An 18504-nucleotide genomic window follows, 5' to 3' on the forward strand; every position below is an offset into this window, starting at 1 on the left:
GTCTTCTTGATGTGTATCATGCCACTCTGAGTCTTCACTTTCATGTTTATGTCTTTGGATGAATTAGGTTGAAAGGAATGATGGTAGCAAATTCATTTCCACCAAAGATTCGAACTTTTTGAAAAGCTGATTTGGTTTGATTCTAATGTTCAATTCATCACTTTATCAGTGAGTGAATGGAACAGCTAAAGTTAACAGAAGGAGCAGCAACAAAATACTCCAACAGATGAATACCTCATGACAGTTTCACTTGATAAAAAAAGTGGAGAAGTATCCTGTATGCATGTTTGTATGAACAAACTTGCACATAACAGTTCTGTGTATTGAAACAATATTAAAACTGTTGATTGGTACTTGGCTAGGAAGTTCCTAGGTTTAAAAACACACATAATAAAGATGATTCAGTGGTGATAAAATTTTTAGATGCTTAAAAGAAAGAGTAGGAGACAAGGGTGGTCTGTGTCAGAAAACAGGTTTGACAGGCACCGTAGGAAAATTCGAGTCACGTGGAAACAGAAACAAGAACAAGAGTGGTTGTGGTTTCAAGAGGTTTGAGTGGTTATAAATTGAAATGTCGCGTCCATTGTCTCACCCAATTCCACTCTGTGATTTGCTCTTTTTGAGCACAAAAATCCAATCCTGATTGAATAAATATTCACCATCGCTCTCCTTGCCCATTTTGGTGGACCCCAGAAAAGTTTGGTCAATTTCCAAATCATTACGGGAAGAATGAAACCATTTTCTTACAGTTTAAGATTTCGCTCTTCCTTTTGTTTCGACCGAATCGTTAATGCCCAATCCCTTAGCCCACATGAGGATTTTTCTTTTGGGAAAAAAAAGGTTGGTCGTTTACCATTTGAATTAGCATTTTTTTTTTGGGTGTGCCTTACATATATTTAATAATTTTTTTTAGGAGGAGAAAAAATATAATGTTGTAAGAGGCACGTTTTCAACAAATGGAAAAATTAAATGGAAGGGGGACCATAAGGGGCAATTTCGTCAAGAGATTGGACCAATGAGGGAAGAGATTCGATTAGAGGTCATTTTCATGTCTCGTAGATACTCATTAGATAATATCCGTGTGAATATGAGGCCGTCGTGTTAGTGATAAGAATAAGATAACTTTAGCCATTTTTTCTTTCTCTGGTTCATTAAAAAAAAAAAGAGAATATAATCCTTTTTTTTTTTAAAAAAAAGGAGAAATGTCATTTTCTTGACAAAGAAGTGAAAGGGATAAGGACCGAGCCTCCATTATTAAATTTGGGTGCCATTCAGATCACTACTTAGCCAACAAATTGACTGCTTCAACAAGAGTTCCCTCTGTACCAAGAGAGAGAAGGAAAAAAGGGCCCCGGGGGGGGGGGGGAGAGTTCCCCTCACGTACTTGCATAAATTATTGGAGTCACCTGCACCTAACTCAAACCGGTAAGATAAGAATTTAGATTCAAACTCTTCATACATAATAAATTAATATTAAAGAAAAAGTTTATTCAAGCCCCATATTTCCCTTGTAGAATGGATAAATCCCACATTAGTAGTAGGAATAATATTTGAATTGTCTTTTGCACTTTTCTTTTCTTGAGTTTTTTTGGGCCTCTATTGTACTTGGGACCTCTTTTTCAGGTTCCAATGCTGGCAAGTAGTGGCAAGAATAAGCAGAGCTAGCGGGGGGAAATTGTGTGCGCATGTTTATCCAAATTATGGCTGAATTAAGAGACTACATATATAGATTGAGTTGCTTCAAATTTAAAAACTACAAGGATTAAGTTGTTTCAAATCAAAATTGAGGGGTTGAATCAACAATTGAAGCAAAGTACAAGATGAAAAGTTATATTTCCCACGTTTTCTAGCATGATTTTTCTGGGGGCTGCCGTTCTTGCTCCCTTTGCGTCGTTTTGGGCTAAGTTTGTTTTTGTTGTGTTATTTTTGGGTCTGAGTTCTTTGGGCTATGGCCTTCTTGTATGCTAGTCGGCTTTTGCAATTGCGTATAAGTGGGTTTCTTTCTTGGGGGAATAATGGACATTAAGGTGCACAAAAGTGTAGGGATATTGACGGATTCAAGCTTCCCGGGATAATATAGTTTAAATAAATTATGATAACTAAATGATTTAGATGGCTTTATATTCAAGCACAATTATTTATGACCAGTTAAACACTTCCCACTTGCAATTTTACATCACATATGGAAGTTTCCCGATTTAAGCATAGAAATCCAATATGAGACGACCGTTAGAAAATAATCACCCCTTGCACTCCATCATGACTTGGATCGCATGTTTGATTTAGTTATTTCTCGAAAGCTTCAATTGAAGTTCTGACATTTTCTAATGGAATTAGTTCAAAATCACACAATCATCCTTCTGCCAACAGAAAAAGAAGACGACACAATCATGCACAACAAGAGATACCCACAGAGACACAAAATCTTGACTTTAGATCTCCTCAAAAATCAGTAAAAGTTGAAACCACCAAATAATTCAGATTCATTTACATCTGAAGAATCTAAGCATTCGTCTGCCATTTTAGAACTGAGATTAGAACGAACTAAATGGAGGTCGGCACGAAGCTGAACAAGGAGTGGCATAAACACAAGAGGTGAGGCAACAGGAAGAACATCAGAATTCTGTTTCACGTTATGTCAAGAATCCTTACCTTAGCAACAGCCAAAGGATCTCCATATGAAGTTTTAAGGAAGTCCAGATTCATAAATCCAAATATAATATAAAAATTCTAACAAGTCAAAACATATTTACAAGTTATGAACAGTGAACTTCATTTTTCGGACTACACATAACACACAGAATCAAGAAGATTGAGTATTCAACAATGAACTTTCCACGAAGAGGACCATGAAAGTATTTATATCCAAAAGAGAGAGAGAGAAAAAAAAAAAAAGTAAACCTTGGAGGATAATAACTCATAAGATCAATTATGGACAACTTGACCTGCGTTAAGGTGGGGTGTCAAAGACCTGTTATCCCAAAGTGAAATAGAATTCCTTTTTTCTCTTGGGGTGAATGAAGTAGATTTCATTACTCGAGCAAAAGAACCACTCTAATTTTTGTTCCACCATTAGAAACTTAGCTAATACATGAACAATACTTTTGAGGGGACCGGGGAGGGGGGCCAGTGATACAAATCAACACATTGGATTAACAATTGCAGATTCATCAGCAGAAGCAAGCACCAGCTGAGATTGAACTATCGCTGCTTCTTCTCTAGCTTTCTTGCGCTCACGCCTCATCCTGAAGTACTCCCTCTTCCGTGCTCGATAACTGTTGGGGTTCTCAGGCTGTACTTCTCTTGGATAAACACTCACCTGCAATTATATATATATATATATATATATCAGTCTGCTTACTTGGACTATAATCCGAAGAAGACTTAAGAACCTTAACTAACCTTTTTCCTGTCAGGCCCAAATTTCTCAAACTTAACGACTCCATCAATCAAGGAAAAGATCGTATAGTCTTTGCCCAGCCCCACATTGTTTCCTGCATGAAACTTGAGTGTTGCCCAAAAAACATAATCAGAAGAATTTAAAAAATCAACACAAAGGCGCTACAAGCACTACTGATATGCCTTAAAAAAGTGGTGTGTGGCAGTAATCAAAGGCTATGCAATGTGCACAGACTTGAGCTTAAGTTGTAACTTTGCCACCATATTACTTTCTCAATAGCAACATGCTTAATATTTCAAATGACTGGCGTGAGGAAGTTCTTTAAGTCTGTGCAAGCACCATGCTAACTAGTAGCAAGACCTTATAGTTATGGGATATTAGAGATGTTCGTCAGTTCATTCTGTTCTACTCCCCAGGCACAAACTGTACCATAAAATTTTCACATTGAGGATTCCGAAAGACTTTTTATTCAGTATGCTTGAAAGTTGAGAGCACTTTAATTACTGTTCCAAAAGATTATTTATTCATCTCGTCGTTATCCAAGTATCATCTTGGCTGCAAAATCAAACATCATTTGAAGTGGAATAATGTGAAAAAATTGAAGAGTGCCCAAAGCCAACCTCATTTAGTTGTTGCAAAATATAAAAGAAAACTACTCAACATTCATCAGTTGTCTGCAACTTAGAGAACAATTCAAACCTTCAAAAAAAAAAAAAGGACAAAAACAATAATGATAAGCAAGCAATCGGCACCTTGGTTCCACGCTGACGAACAATGATTGAACCGGGCTTCGCGACTTGGTCACCGAAAATTTTGACCCCAAGCCTCTGTCCTCTGGAATCACGGCCATTCTTTGTGCTTCCAGCTCCTTTCTTGTGCGCATTCTCAATCGTTAATGGGAATTTCTTGGGGAATGAGACCAGTGGCTTGGGAGCCACATTGATGCTGCCGCAATCACCTTTGAAGAAGGACGAGGAAGAGCTTGAAGCCAAGGAAAGGCCTTTGAATGCGCTTGCTATGCTGAAACTCATAGACGTTGCGGCCATAATATTTCTCAATCTTCTGAGAAACAGAAGGAACAAATTATCTGAGGTAAATTAGATATTAGACCAATCAGGGAAAAGAATGAACAGCGAAAAGCCGGAATTTTGATTGAAATAATTAGGGTTATGTTAAGCGCAAAGAAGAGAAGGGGAAAGTCCCAGAGACCTTATCTTTCAACTGCTAGCGGGGAGGCTCAAAGACATCCACATCAATCTATTACAGAGATCAATATATGTCCTTGGGAATAAGGGAGCTGAGCGTTCCAAGATAAGGAAACACTCGAGGTTATGTGAACACAATCCGGTTATAATATCTGGGTTATTCAAATACCCCTGAGCATCTTAGCCCAGGTCTAACACCAAGTAAAAAAAAAAGAAGAAACTTAGGACTCGTTTGGTTTCTTGTTTTAAGAACAACTTTTTGTTTTTAAAAATAGAAAAATAAAAATACTTGTTTGGCAATATGTTTTTAGTTGATTGTTTTAAAAAACAAAAAAACAATAATCTGTTTTTAAAAACTGAAAAACCAAAACAACTTTTACATGTTTTCTTATTTTTGTTTTTGTGTTTTTTATTTTTTTGTTTTGAAAAATTAGAGAAATCTTCTTCTCTTCTTCTCTACTACCTACTATTTATTATTATCGGTGATAACTATCACTTGTCAAAATATAATTTTTTATATTTTTTTTAAATGTGATTTTTTAAAAATTATTTTCCAAACAAAGGTTTTTGTTTTCTGTTTCCAAAACTTGTTCTTAAAAACAATTTTATAAAATTGTTTTGAGAATAAGAAATCATAAAACAAAAACAAACAGGCCCTTAATCTAGACGAAGCGAGAAACCGGAACAAGGTCAGTGACATGGGTTTTGAACTTCAATTTTTTTTTTTTATAAATAGTACTGAAAACAACACAGCAATATAGATGGTAAAAAAAAGAAACATACGCTTTTTGTTCTTTATTTTTTATTCTCAAAATAATTTTCTAAAATTGTTTTTCAAGAACGATTTTTGGAAAAAAAAACCAAGTGGAAAATAATTTTTAAAAACCACATTTAAAAATATATTAAAAAAAATCACATTTTGACAAATAGTAGTTGTAATCAGTAGTGATAGGTAACAGGTAGCAAATAAGAAGAAAAGAAGATTTTTTTTTAATTTTTGAAAATGAAAAATAAAAAACACAAACAAAAACAAAAACAAGAAAACATATAAAAGTTGTTTTAATTTTTCAGTTTTTAAAAATATGTTATTATTTTTTTGTTTTTTAAAATAATCAACTAAAAACAAATTACTAAATAAGTTTTTTGTTTCTCTGTTTTTAAAAATAAAAAATTGTTTTCAAAACAAAAAACCAAACAAACACATAGTTTTCTCTGTCAACTTCTCTCTCTAAATCGGGAAGTGGTTGAGAATTACTGAATGTGAGCTTCACTTTTAAAGTGACACATTGGATTAAGTTGAAGAGACCTGAATTTTATTTAAGTAAAATTGTTAATTATTGGAAATATGAAACAGATTGGGAGTAACAATCGACATTTTCATACGCAACACTGAATTTTAAAAAACAAAAAACATTATACGAAACGGTGAATTGTTGGCGAAAGATGAAAAAAAGAAATGGTGAATTGATCAACGCATTTTCGTGGTTTTGATACCATTTGATTACTAACTCATAACGCAACTAGGCAAATCTCTATGGCGAAAATTAAATCTTTTTCCTCAAAAAAAACTTAGCAAGTCAGAGGTTTTTAAATATTTTTTTTCAAATAGAAGAAAAGCAGAAGTCAATTTTGTCTTCTCACTCCCAACTGGGAAAAAAAAAAAAAAAAACAATAGCGGTGTTATAGGGAAAGAAGGAAAAATGTCTATTCTTTCCAAATTTTAAACTTCTGTAAGAAAACTATATACCCTTTCCCTCTTTCATACAGATGGGCGATGGCTCACTAGCTTGCTGCAATTTATGCCCACAAAACTCGAGAAATAAACAAAACATCTGTTTTATATACAGCTCTATAATCTAATCAAATCTGTAAACCCCCAGTTTACCAAACCGTTCAGATTTACATTTGAAACTTATTGTTCCCTGAACTCGTCACAGAGTAAGCATTTCTCTGCCATTTTTTGAACTCTGAAATGTGCTCTCATGTGCTTGCATCTAGGATGGATTCTGGACCTTTGGAACGGGTGCAAAATAAATAGAAGAATCTACATCAGGCTTCAGGTGTGAAAGCAGATGCTGAACGTCTGGACGTAGACTCTCCGATGCCCTTCCTATGAGAGCCAAACATCTGGTCGAGGTTTGCTGCTAGCCTGCACGGGTCCTCCCTGCCCTTCATAATGGATGACATGATGGCTGAACATGGAGCGGCGAGAATAGTGTAAGCCGTGAGGCAACAGGAAGATCAGAATTTTGTCTCAAGGTACAACATTAGATAGAACAAAATTGAGGAGGACTTACATAAAGTCAATGATATCAGCTATTTCTGATGCTTCAATGGCCGCGGGTGGCTGGACGTTTTTTCCAAATACATCCACTAGTACACTTAACAGAAATGAAAGGGTCTGCGGATGATGTTTTACAGAAGTTCAGGGGAAAATGTTATGGAATAAATCACATAAACCACAGCAAAGTTCTAATGAATCATCCAAAAAAGCATAAATTTAAAGTCGCAGGCACCAACGAAACTAACAGCCTATATCAAAATCTTTATGATTTGTTCCAATAGTATTCACACATTGGATAAATGATTAGTAAACACAATATACAATCTAACTAATGATTATCTGCAGCAGGAGTTTGTTAGCATTTGTGATTGGAGAAATAAACGCTTTCATGGATTTGTTTCAGCATTAAAGCATCAAAGACAAACAGGCACAAGCTACACAGATAACATATCCATTAACATACATCCATAAAGAAAGCTTTCTTATAGAGTCAATAATTTTCTGTACCTTGCTGAAAAGTGCATGAGCATTGGCAAGTTTTGGGAGAAGTGGACCCATTATACGGAAAGCTATCCTCAACATTGCAACGGATGTTACTGGCCTAAGTTGCTTGATGATGACGTGCGTCCCTTCTAGCCATTCCTGAGGGAGGTTACTAAAGAAGGAGTGAAGTAGGGCAACCACATTCCCTGTACACCCAACAAAACCTTTCAGGCATTTGAACCAAGTTGAGAGCAGTTTAATGTTGAAGTAGGTGCTTTCTAACAAAACAAATGCAAAAGTCTAATCGCCATCTATAAAGTAAGAACTAAGCTTTGAACATAAACGAAAAATTGCATCAAGACCATTTTCACAAACAGCTCAAGTTAGTAGGTGAAGACTATGATTGTTTTGACCGATGTTTCAGACACTTCGCATCATAGAACACGAGAGCATGTGAGTTGCAATTTCAATGTGGCTGAAAGACTAGTGATATAGAAAATTCACATTCCGATAACGTCTTGAGCAATGAGTTTAATAGAATAAGTCAACCGCAAAGTCATACCAATGGCCGTAGAGGTATTGTCCTGTGCTGCCCAAGTTGGATCCAACAAAGCGTAGCCAACAGCAGAATCTATTTCCCCAAGTGACTTTTTCCCATCTGTAAGCCACCAGTTCTCTTTTATTATGCGTGTTGTCTCCATGTAAAGTTGTAAGTGAAATTCAGGAGGCAGCTGAGCCAGAAGGAGACCACAAGCTTGAATGAACAAGCAAGATAGTTGTTGGCATGAATAACCACTTCGTGAGGCAAAGTTAGAGGTACTTATTCCAGAAACCGAAGGAGATGATCTGCTAGCACCTAAGGAATCTGTACTTCCCCCTGAAGGAGATGTTGGCAGTACCGAACCTTGCCCTACACCATTTGAACCACCATGGAGACCGTTACTGGATTGGATCAATGTTGGTTGTATATTTACAATAATTTGAATGAGCGATTGTACTATCTGAGACGCAGAGACAGGGAGGGAGAGGATTTCAATGACAGCAGTCTCAAGAACCAGTTGAGTATATGTGCCAGGATCCTGAATTTGGTAGAAAGCTTTTGGGCCCTCCAAAGCATTTGCAGTCCCAGACTGAGATACTGCTGGAGGCTTGTTATGCAGAGAGCGTAGTGCATTGTTTGAAGCATCAGTGCTTGATCCAGACTTTGAATTGTTATGCAATGGAGGGATCACATTATTCACTATTCCCAACAAGAGAGTAGCAAAATAGTCCATAGGAGGGCACATGACTGGATTGGAAGAGCTTATTTGCTGTGGGAATGAATCCGACAAAGGAATCTGGAAAAAAAAAGAAAAGAAAAAACCAGACCTGTTATATATTTGCAGAATAATGCCATTTCAAACAGTTAATGAAGATTCCAGCGTGAAATTAATATTGATATTGTGTGCGTGCGTGTGTATTAAATCCACCATTCTTCTTCTAAAATTTATTGCATAAAATGACCTTACTCTCTTCTTGTATCTTTTGTTTGTGTGTGTGTGTGTGTGTGTGTGTGTGTGTCACTTGAATAGAAAGAATGATTATTCCGTCACTTAGCAGAAAAGGGAAGGGTTACCTTCTTGATATCAAGTACATAGAGTATTCGAAGAATGAGCTTTCCAGGAAGATGGCCATAGAAATATGCAAGTATATCACGAACAAATGTAAATCTTAGAGGGTAGTAAGCAAGCAATGGAGCATACATGGCCAATACTCTGTCTGCTAGATCCATTGCGTCATTTTCAATAAGTCTATAAATAATTAAAGGGATGACTGGAAGCAAACGGGCTGCAATATCATCAAAGAACACTGGGTGCCTGGAATGTTATTGTGGAAACTGTGAGTGCATGCAATGTTCAAGGTAGAATCAAGACACATTAGTTGCGTCTCCATCCCCCACATAAAGATATAATTCGTTTACTTCAACAAAAGATCAGTTTCAGTGAAAAAAATTAATGAAACACAGATTGCAACTCCATTTCCCAGATAAATCAAAAACAACTAATGGTTTTTTCTTTCTTTTTTCAAGTTCCATTATCACCAGTCTTGATCACTGCCAATTAATTTAGATGATGCTTGATCTAAGCAAAATACAGAATAGACATTATTTTTACATAACCTACTTGTCCTTCCACGAAAGGTGATTTCCAAGAGCCTTTTGCAGTTCAACCCGCTTGAATTGTCCAGTGTAAAGCCAATGCTCAGGGGGTCCACGAGTCACAATAAATTGTTTTACTCTTTGCTGAAGCTCTTGTCTATCAAGGAGACTGATCTGCAGTATTTATTGCTACATTATTACTCCATACAAAATGAGAAAAAAGCTCAAGAACCATGTCTCCTTGAAAGATAGAAACATCTACAAAGCAACTTCAGCGTCCAAAACAACTGACAACAACTTCTTCTTAAAACATATTTGCAATTTAGTAAAAATAACATTAAAGACTTCACTAAAACACCACGTTCAAAAGTTCATTCTTGGTTTGGTAAACAATTCATCTCAACAGATCATGATGACATTTGGGATTTAAGGCATCCATTACAATGGTATATAGGCGGCGGAAAAATCTCGTAGAGGAGAAAACTGAAACACATAGGGCCTCAACTTTGAAACTAAGCAATGCTTAACTCCCTGCATATTTGACAAGGACGCTATGCAGAATACCAGTGAGAAGCCAAAAACAAAATCTAGTCTTAAAATATATCTAAAGGCCATGAAGGGGCCCTGAAAATGTCAGTACAATGCACCAAAGCACAAGAAAAACTGCACTGTTCTACAAGCTTTTGCCATCTTACCAGAAATTGCTCTAGAGTTGGATACCGTCACCAAAGATCCCAAACAGCATATTCTAATTGAAAGCAACCACCAGCAATTGCATAACAACAAATAGATGACTTGATCTAAAGTAGTAAATTATAAATGAACTTGTCAATAAGGATAAATCACCTAGTGAAAGAGTGAATAGAATATTATAAGAAGATATAAAAACCACCACAGTTAGTCCTTTTGGAAGAATAGAATGTGGCTAGCAATAAAACAAAAGGGAAGACTTTAATATCTATTAAGTCGCATGAACTGACTGCTTAGCAATAGATAAAGGAACCAACAATTACCAGAAATTCATTCCCTTTTTATTTAAAAAAGAGAGAGGCCAAGTTTTTTGTGCGCATATAAGTTCATAATCAACAATACAATGGAGAGATAGAACGTGCATACCGCAATTCGCAATGCATGGGGATCATCATCACGATCAATAAGTGCCAGAAGCAAGATATCTAAGGGAAGCAACTCATTCATCCAAACAAAAAATCCAAGATTTGCACAAGCTTTTAACAGAAGGTCCTACAAAACCCCCAAAAAAAAGTTGTAAGTACACTGAAGAATTAACAAGGTACTAAACTGCAGAATAGAAATACATCCTCTGCAAAGTTAACAACCTGTACGGAATGCCCATGTTGAACTTCAATTTGAATATGATGAAGCAAAACATCCACCATTGTGTAAATATTAGACGTCACCTCTTCAGGAGAAAATTCCCTAAGGACACGTGCCTACACACATATGTGTAAAGTTCAAGATACATCATGAAGCAGTGAAATAATAAGCCTTCAGAAAAGCTGTTAGAGGATGAATACCAAGGTTCCACCATTAATGTTTTCTCCATGTCCATGCATTAATGTCCATGCACCAGCACACAAATATTGTCGATGCTGAGGGAAACTGTGACCGACATAGGTCACAATATAATTAGGATCAGCTGATGCGGTAAGAAGCTGTGTGCATTGGTGTAAAACAGTGGCTTCTGCCTGCAAAAGTGTCTTCTATATTAACATAAATATGCCAAAAAAATCAAAACATTATGGCTAAATTTCTAAAGTATGTACTAAGTAGGCTCTATCATATTTAATATTTCTATCGTATTGCAAAAGAATGTTAGCTATTGCATAGAAACACTTAAAATAATTGATCCATAGATCAAAGTGGTCCGCCTTTGAACCTGTTCTTTAATGAAACTTTAGAGACTTGATTGATAAAAATTAAACTTCAGAAACCAAATCAATTGAGGCAAACTTGAGTCATCAAAACTTTTATTACCCCCCCCCCCTCTCCTTTTTTTAACCTTTTGGTGAACATGTATAAGTATCCTTTATCATTGTAACAGCCATGCCAGCAGAAATATGAGCATGATAACACAAACTTGCAAAACAAACCTGCTGCCATGCTTGTATAGAAAGACTCCTTTTATCCATTCGACTGCCCAGGGCATCACGCAGAACAGAAGGAAAGTAATGAAGAGTTTTTTCAGACCATGTATGCTGGCTAGTTGCCATTATTTGTTCCAACATAGTTGGGAGATAAAGCAGGTGCTCAGCATCAGCAATCCCTCGTGTTTTAATAAGGATAGCAAGTGTAATTACAGTTACGCGATTCAGAGTTTCAGTAAATTCAGTTGGACCCTGTAAATTGTGAAAGGAATAAAAATAATGATAATAATAAAGCATCAGTTTGCACCAAATGGACATGAAAGAATTTTTTCTTAAAAAAACTAGAACCATAACTGAAAAGAGGGAAATGAAGTACAGCTTGGAGATCAAAGCAAATACCTTTCCTTCCCTTTTAACCAAGAAAAAATCTCTCAATGAGAAAATAAGATTCAGGCACAGATTTTCGGCTAATCTGAATACCCGATGATCTCCTCGTTTTGCTTTTAGGGCAGAAATAATCTTTATAACATCATACATCAAGGCTTTGCTTTTTCCTTGGTACCTATACACAAACAAAAAGATGTAACTTGGGCTAACGTTTGATTCCAGGCAAAATGAAGAGGCATGCTGCTGATTAAGTTCATTTCAGGAAGCTAGAGACAGATTTTGGAGCACCAAGAAGATAGCGAAATATTATCTATTGAATGTGTTTATCAAAACGAAAGGGGCAAAAAGGAACAATAGAAAGAACCAACAAAATGCCAAACTATCTATATGTTCATTAGAAGGAGAATTTTATATTAAGGGACACAGTAATAATCACCTGTAAAGTGGAAGCAATCTGTAGTTCAATATCTCAAGTACCAAAAGCGACACTCCAGGTTTGCTCAATAAAGAAGGATTTCTTTGCACTAGATGCTGAAATAAATAACATTGTAAACAGATAGTATCTTAATAGTGGCAAGCAAGTTAACAAATGAAGACTAAATAACATGAATAGTAGGAATATCTACAATGTCTTAACCAATGAAAACTAGACTAGAATAGATTGTCTTTATGACACCATAAGAAGCATAAGCATTAGGTCAGTGATTGACAAAAAGAATCAGATGGCAAGAGATCAACAACCTCTCATCACGGTTCTTCTGATAGACTCTGATAGTCTCTTACAATTCACAAAGGAAAATAATAAATAACACTTTAAAATGGGTCTCAAAATAAGGTACACTTCACGATATGACCATCTTCCATACAATACACATCAAACGATGCCAGATAATTTTCACACAAAAATTGAAATTCTATCACAGTACTCCATTTTAGTATTCAATTTCAGCCTCCGGTCAAAGAGAAAAGCAAAAGTATTTTTTACTAAACGCACCATTGATGCATAGCACTTCTTTATTTGCATGATATAAAATGAATTACAAAAGATGTAATAATCTTTGAGGGCAGAGAAATTACATTGAAATGTGAGCGAAATAGCGAATGAGGTGCAATAAGCAACAATCTAGTATACGTTTCAACCATTGCAATGCTGGGTACAACCTGCATAAAAATAAGAAAGGCATATATCTCAAGATAATGATTTCTTTATAACCCAATTAGATTAAGATTTTCCATTTCTAGCTCACCAAAGTCATTCCCATGAGAAAAAATCATTGCTCAGAAAATTATAACTAGTCTATGATAATACAAAAACAATTACACCACCAGTTAACTTTTATGAGGTATAACAAACATGCTAATCAATGAACCTAAACACTAGACACACCCACTAAGAGAGAGAGAATTAAGAACAACCTGCCCGGAAAAAATGTTTTCTTCCATTTGATACGATAGCTTCATGCATGAGTTCATTGCAAAACCAGACAACAATGATATAGGCAGCGGGCTCACTTCCCGTGTAGCCATTAATCTCTCTGGTGACTGTAGATTTGGTCCCGTAATCATCTCAATAACTCCAGCAGAAGTTAACCAATGCATTACTGTTTCACAAGCAGGTTGTGCCATTGTGTAGGAGACAACCCAAAACATCCCTATTGAGCGTTCATCCATAGTCATATAATCCATCATGCGATCCCCTGAAAAATCACAAATGCTTGGCAATAAGCACATACACTTTAATCCCATGTGAAGTTAAACAACATATATATATCCAGCAGCTATATAAGGAAATAACAAAACAATTGCTCGCTCAATAAGGCTCATTGATTCCGACATAAACCAAAAGGGGAGTCCCTGAAGAACTCAACCAACTAACTTCATCTGCATTGACATACATTGTGCATTTGACGATAATAACTTAATGGTCCAAAGAAGTAACAAACTGATAATAATATTGCTAGAACCAGTTGCTCAAGATCAGGCTGCAGCTCTTTTATGCAATTACTTGACTATGCAATAAAGCCACACTTTAACAACTGATCAAACACCAATTTATTATATGGGCAACCTCACATTGATAGATATGTTGGGCCTAGTCTGGCCCAACCAGAGTTAAATAAATATGTGAGGAAGCAAAGGAAGGCAGCAGCTGAGCCAGGGCCCATTGTTTGGAAGCAGAGCTGAGCTGGCAGAGAGGGGTGAGATGGACAAAAGAGGCTAACTAAGGAAGGAGGATAATATGGGCTCAGAAGGAAGGAAAGAGTGGTTAAGCATATTACGAGTGGAATGGTCTAGCCTGTCAAAAAGCTGAAGTGGCCTGCGAGTGTTCTATCTTTGTTTCTGTTTTCATTTTCTGTAATTCCGCTGGGTCTTTTCCCTTGATTTTGTACACTAAATTCATGCATTACCACAAGCATTTTGACTATAACTAATACTAGAAACTACAGAGTTCCAACAAGGTATAATGATTGTTGAATTCCATTTCATAAGATAGGAGAATTTGCAGAGCAAAACAGACCTTGTCAACCATCAGCCAATAGCAAAACATCACATGTTGATTTTACAATTTCACTGACAATAAAATCCATGTTTCAATGTACCTTTGCTTGCTTGTTTCCACCATTCATCTATTTGCTTTCCCTTTTGAAGTTGCTCATTGTTGAGATAGTCTCTGGTTGATGTATTCAATGACCAAATACGTAAATTTTGGCAGCTGCTAACAAAATCAAGCAATATACTTTGTGGGTTATTGGGATCAGGGTTCCGCTCTTCTCTGTGAAATGAAAGAATCTTTCGGGTAGTCTCCACCTGTAAGCAATGCCATGATCATTCGACATCAACTTTAGCATTAATCCTTACCCAAAGAAAAGCCAAACTAGAAAGTCGAGAAATGAAAAATACCCATTTATTCAGAAGATTGCTGACTAAATACCCTCCAGAGACAATAATTTATCAGTGGAATAAAAGTGGAAGGAAAAACAAACACATCTCAATGAAGGCCAGATAATGAAACTATGATTTATTTCTCTACCTTTCTAGCATCTGAATTCAAAGCATTCAGAACCAGCTCAACTCGAATTATTTGTGCAAGAAGCCAAGTCACATGGTTTGTTTTTAGAAGGTTGTCATTCTCTGCAAGGCGTAAAACCAGCTTGTCTACAAACTCAACAAAATCAATGCACCCACTTTTCATGAAAAAATAGAAAATGTCGGAGAAGACAAGCCAGTCCTGCCAGCAATTTACCTCTGCAAGAATGACAATATTTAGCCAGAATTAGCTTTTCAGGATAACGCACAAAACAGTTTCAGGAACCAATTGTTTTCCCACATTAAACAAAGCATGACCAATTAGTCAAAAACAGTAAAGATCGCACGCTAACCAAAAATTTAGGAGTGCTCTATCTTTCAACACAAGTGCAACTATTAACCAAACCTACCTAGTGCTTAAGCTCCTAGGCAAGGCCCAAAAGTACTTATGCCTATGCCTCTTGAACACCCCCTAATGTAAAAAACCCTTTAGACAAATAAACTCAACAATACATGTAAAAAGGAGAAATTGTCATTGCCTGAATTTGTTAATTTCAACAACTCAACAATTCTATCAATTGTTGCCTCACAGATCATTTCTGAAGAAAAAACAGCACCAGGAGTAGGCCCTTGAGAGGAAGGCCTAAAGCAAGGAACTACTAGTAGCACACGTCTCCACCAATCAGGTGATGGGGTGGTGCGAAGAGCGTGCCTTATACAACGTAAAGCTCTCTCCCAATCCAAACTTCCCTTCTGGATAGAAGTTGCAAGATCCTACGGCATCAAAAATGGATTAACTTACCAAATTAGGACAAGCTATGATTAAAAGTAAATAAGGTAAGTATCTATTGCTAAATTACAAGTAATTAGACTGCATTTTAATACTAAGAGTTCCTTGAAAAGTCATCACCTCTCCATGTAATGGTTCCCCAAGTACACTTAAATATGTGATTGGTGCAAGTCTCATGCCTGCTTCGCCTGAAATATTAGGAGTCTGAGTAAGAATTCGAGGAGTGCCAAACGTTGGACAATGAAGATGTTGGTCTAGCATTTGCATGTGCATAGCCATCATATCTCGTCTCCTGTGGATCTCCAAAATAAGTGTAAATAAGGCTTCATCATCAGGTATGTTCTCTATAAATTGCAAACCACTACGAAGTAATTCATAAAAGGGAACTCGGCATTTTCCTTCATCAACTAAAAGCCAGATCACATCCAAACAACCGTGTAGCCAAGCAATTAAAGCTTTGTCAGGCCTCCATGCTTTTACTAGATCAGGTTCATCAACTCCCTGGTGCCTTTGGTCCCAATTTACCAGCCAATTTAGCATGTGATGGAAGATTTCAGCATGAGTCACTGGTTTCAAATCAGACTCAAGACCAATCAAAATAATTTTGCAACATAGCTGACGGAGGCTACTAATATCATTATTACGAACAGATGGAATGCCTCTTGTTTTAGATTGTTGTCCAGAGCATAACATATCAGAAGATTTGACAGGAGATATAGCTGCACAACTTGATGGTTCAATGCTCGATTGAGGAGGGGAGCCAATGGGATGAACAGAAGGTAGTGGAGATGCAGGATTTGAAGACTGAAAATTAGACACATTGGTTATCGTGCTTGACGGTGGTAACATGCCTGACTGCAATAAGTTTGAAGAGGAAACAGCTGGCACTGCTTGACTACCCTGGCCAGCAGGCATATCTGCTGACGAAACTGAAGAGAGAAGGGATGGCAAAAAAGTATCCCAGTTAATGTATCTAATACCACATAAGCTCCGCAAAGCAAATAGAAGAAATTCTGCCCTTGGTGCATGACTGCTGCACTGCACAACCAGAGATATGAGAATAGCTTCAGTTACAGAACGTAACTGATCTTGGTCCTGAAATAGAACAGAGCATTAACAACATTCAATGTCACATGCTATTTTCAAAAAAGCTATGAACAAAACAGAAACAACATAAGGAGATGCATTGCGTTGCACAGTGTGATTTCAAACTCACAGGAAACTGGCTCTGAAGTTGCTCAAAATCTAGAAGGAATTGCTCATTTGGTGGAGGAAGCTCTCTGTTCAGAGCAAGTACACGCTTTTGTGATTTGTTCCTGAAAGTAATTCAAATATGGAAGAAATAAGACATCAACGGATACGAGAAGCAACCAAAGTGGGAATATCTTCGTTAAGGCACGCTTGAAGAACCAGCACAAGGCAACCAATGATTTTAGGAGTATGGATAAAGCGAAAGCAAAATAATCAACACCAAATGGCACAAAGAGAATCTCTCTGAATGAAAATGAAAACCACAAATTCTATAAATCCCGTGAATTTTTACATGCCAGGAGAGATTAACTAAGTTAGATAAATTAACGAATTATTCTTGGGATTTTGAGATTTAGAAAATGTTTTATGAAACCAACAAGAATAATTGACTCGGAAATTGAATGTTGTCATGAGTGGCAGTTCGATTGTTGAAAGAAAGGAGACGGAGAAGACATAGAATTATAGCAATAATTGAACTGCCGCGTGAAAAGAAAAAGGGCGGTGCCCGCAGAAAATAAAGAATTGAAGCCAACAAGAGCAAAGTGACAGCGTGCAACGACATTGGTGGCTTGGGAAATGTCGCGACACATTTTTGGGTGACTCGACGTTCAACAAATAGTGTCCAAAAAGGATATCATTAAGACGAGCAGATTATTACACAAGCTCCAAACTGAATTGAATTTGTCTAATAACACTTATTTCCTTCCACATACTGCAACTAAAGCCTGATCAACTGCAAACACCGGAACGTTGACTATGAACCAGAGAACTAAAGCCTCGGAATGCCCAAAAATCAAAACTTTCAGTGTAAAAAATAGCTACACTTACGGCAGTTCACGGATTGTATCATCGGGTTTCTGGCGGCTGTTTCTCTGCCGGGAAAAAAAGAAGAAGAACATAATAGAAGATAGAATTACCAAAACAAGTGAAAGTTGAGAAGAAAGGATATAAAAGAAGAGTGGGAAAAGAGGGAGCTGCTTACTCCCAAGTAAAGGTTGAACAGATCGAGAATGGCGGTTCGGGCAGGGTGTAACTGATAAGCCCGAGAGGCTGTTCCTGGTGGTGATCTCTGAGTTTGATCCATTTCTTTGTTTTCATTCAATTGACTGCATCTCCCATCAACTATGCCGTGAGCATGCAGTCGAACCTCTGCTTTTAGTTAGATATCCACGGAACAATATTTTTTTGTTATGCAGAACGAGAAACGGAAAAGGAAAAAAATTTCCAAGTCTCAAACACCGTACAATGGCACCAGTTCGCTAGATATCATCCCTTTCCAGTTTCCACAGTACGCCCGTTCTCCATTGCGGAAAGGTGTCCTTTTTCTTCTTTTCATCCCCGGCTTTTCTTGGGTGAATTATTCCCGGTTTTTTTTAATTTTAATGAGAATGGACTTTTCTTAAAATAATTTTAACCGGAACAAACCAATACGATT

The 18504-nt window shown here is 36.9% G+C and overlaps 2 protein-coding genes across 2 annotated transcripts; both read right to left on the bottom strand.

Annotated features, from left to right (window-relative positions):
- Positions 1–2885: 2885 nt before the first annotated feature.
- On the bottom strand, positions 2886–4734 carry LOC114724843 (50S ribosomal protein L27, chloroplastic). Its single transcript, XM_028911291.1, has 4 exons — positions 4610–4734; positions 4153–4462; positions 3403–3504; positions 2886–3319 (listed from the first exon to the last, which is right to left on the bottom strand). Exons 2-4 carry the CDS (start codon positions 4444–4446, stop codon positions 3140–3142), a joined length of 576 nt encoding a protein of 191 aa, XP_028767124.1. The 5' UTR covers positions 4447–4462; positions 4610–4734; the 3' UTR covers positions 2886–3139.
- A 1551-nt stretch (positions 4735–6285) lies between these two features.
- On the bottom strand, positions 6286–18377 carry LOC114724838 (mediator of RNA polymerase II transcription subunit 23). The gene is given in 22 exon segments (XM_028911286.1): positions 6286–6730; positions 6733–6797; positions 6903–7006; positions 7397–7578; positions 7935–8709; positions 8988–9228; positions 9535–9683; positions 10626–10751; positions 10847–10960; positions 11045–11215; positions 11621–11866; positions 12014–12176; positions 12438–12532; positions 13079–13162; positions 13418–13698; positions 14602–14809; positions 15033–15247; positions 15568–15802; positions 15939–16913; positions 17035–17134; positions 17898–17941; positions 18052–18377. Coding segments are annotated over 22 exon segments (4806 nt in total). The 5' UTR covers positions 18154–18377; the 3' UTR covers positions 6286–6599.
- Positions 18378–18504: the final 127 nt, after the last annotated feature.

This window comes from Neltuma alba, unplaced genomic scaffold (genome assembly GCF_004799145.2).
Source record: "Neltuma alba isolate B1F8T4 unplaced genomic scaffold, ASM479914v2 tig00012201_pilon, whole genome shotgun sequence".
NCBI lineage: Eukaryota > Viridiplantae > Streptophyta > Magnoliopsida > Fabales > Fabaceae > Neltuma > Neltuma alba.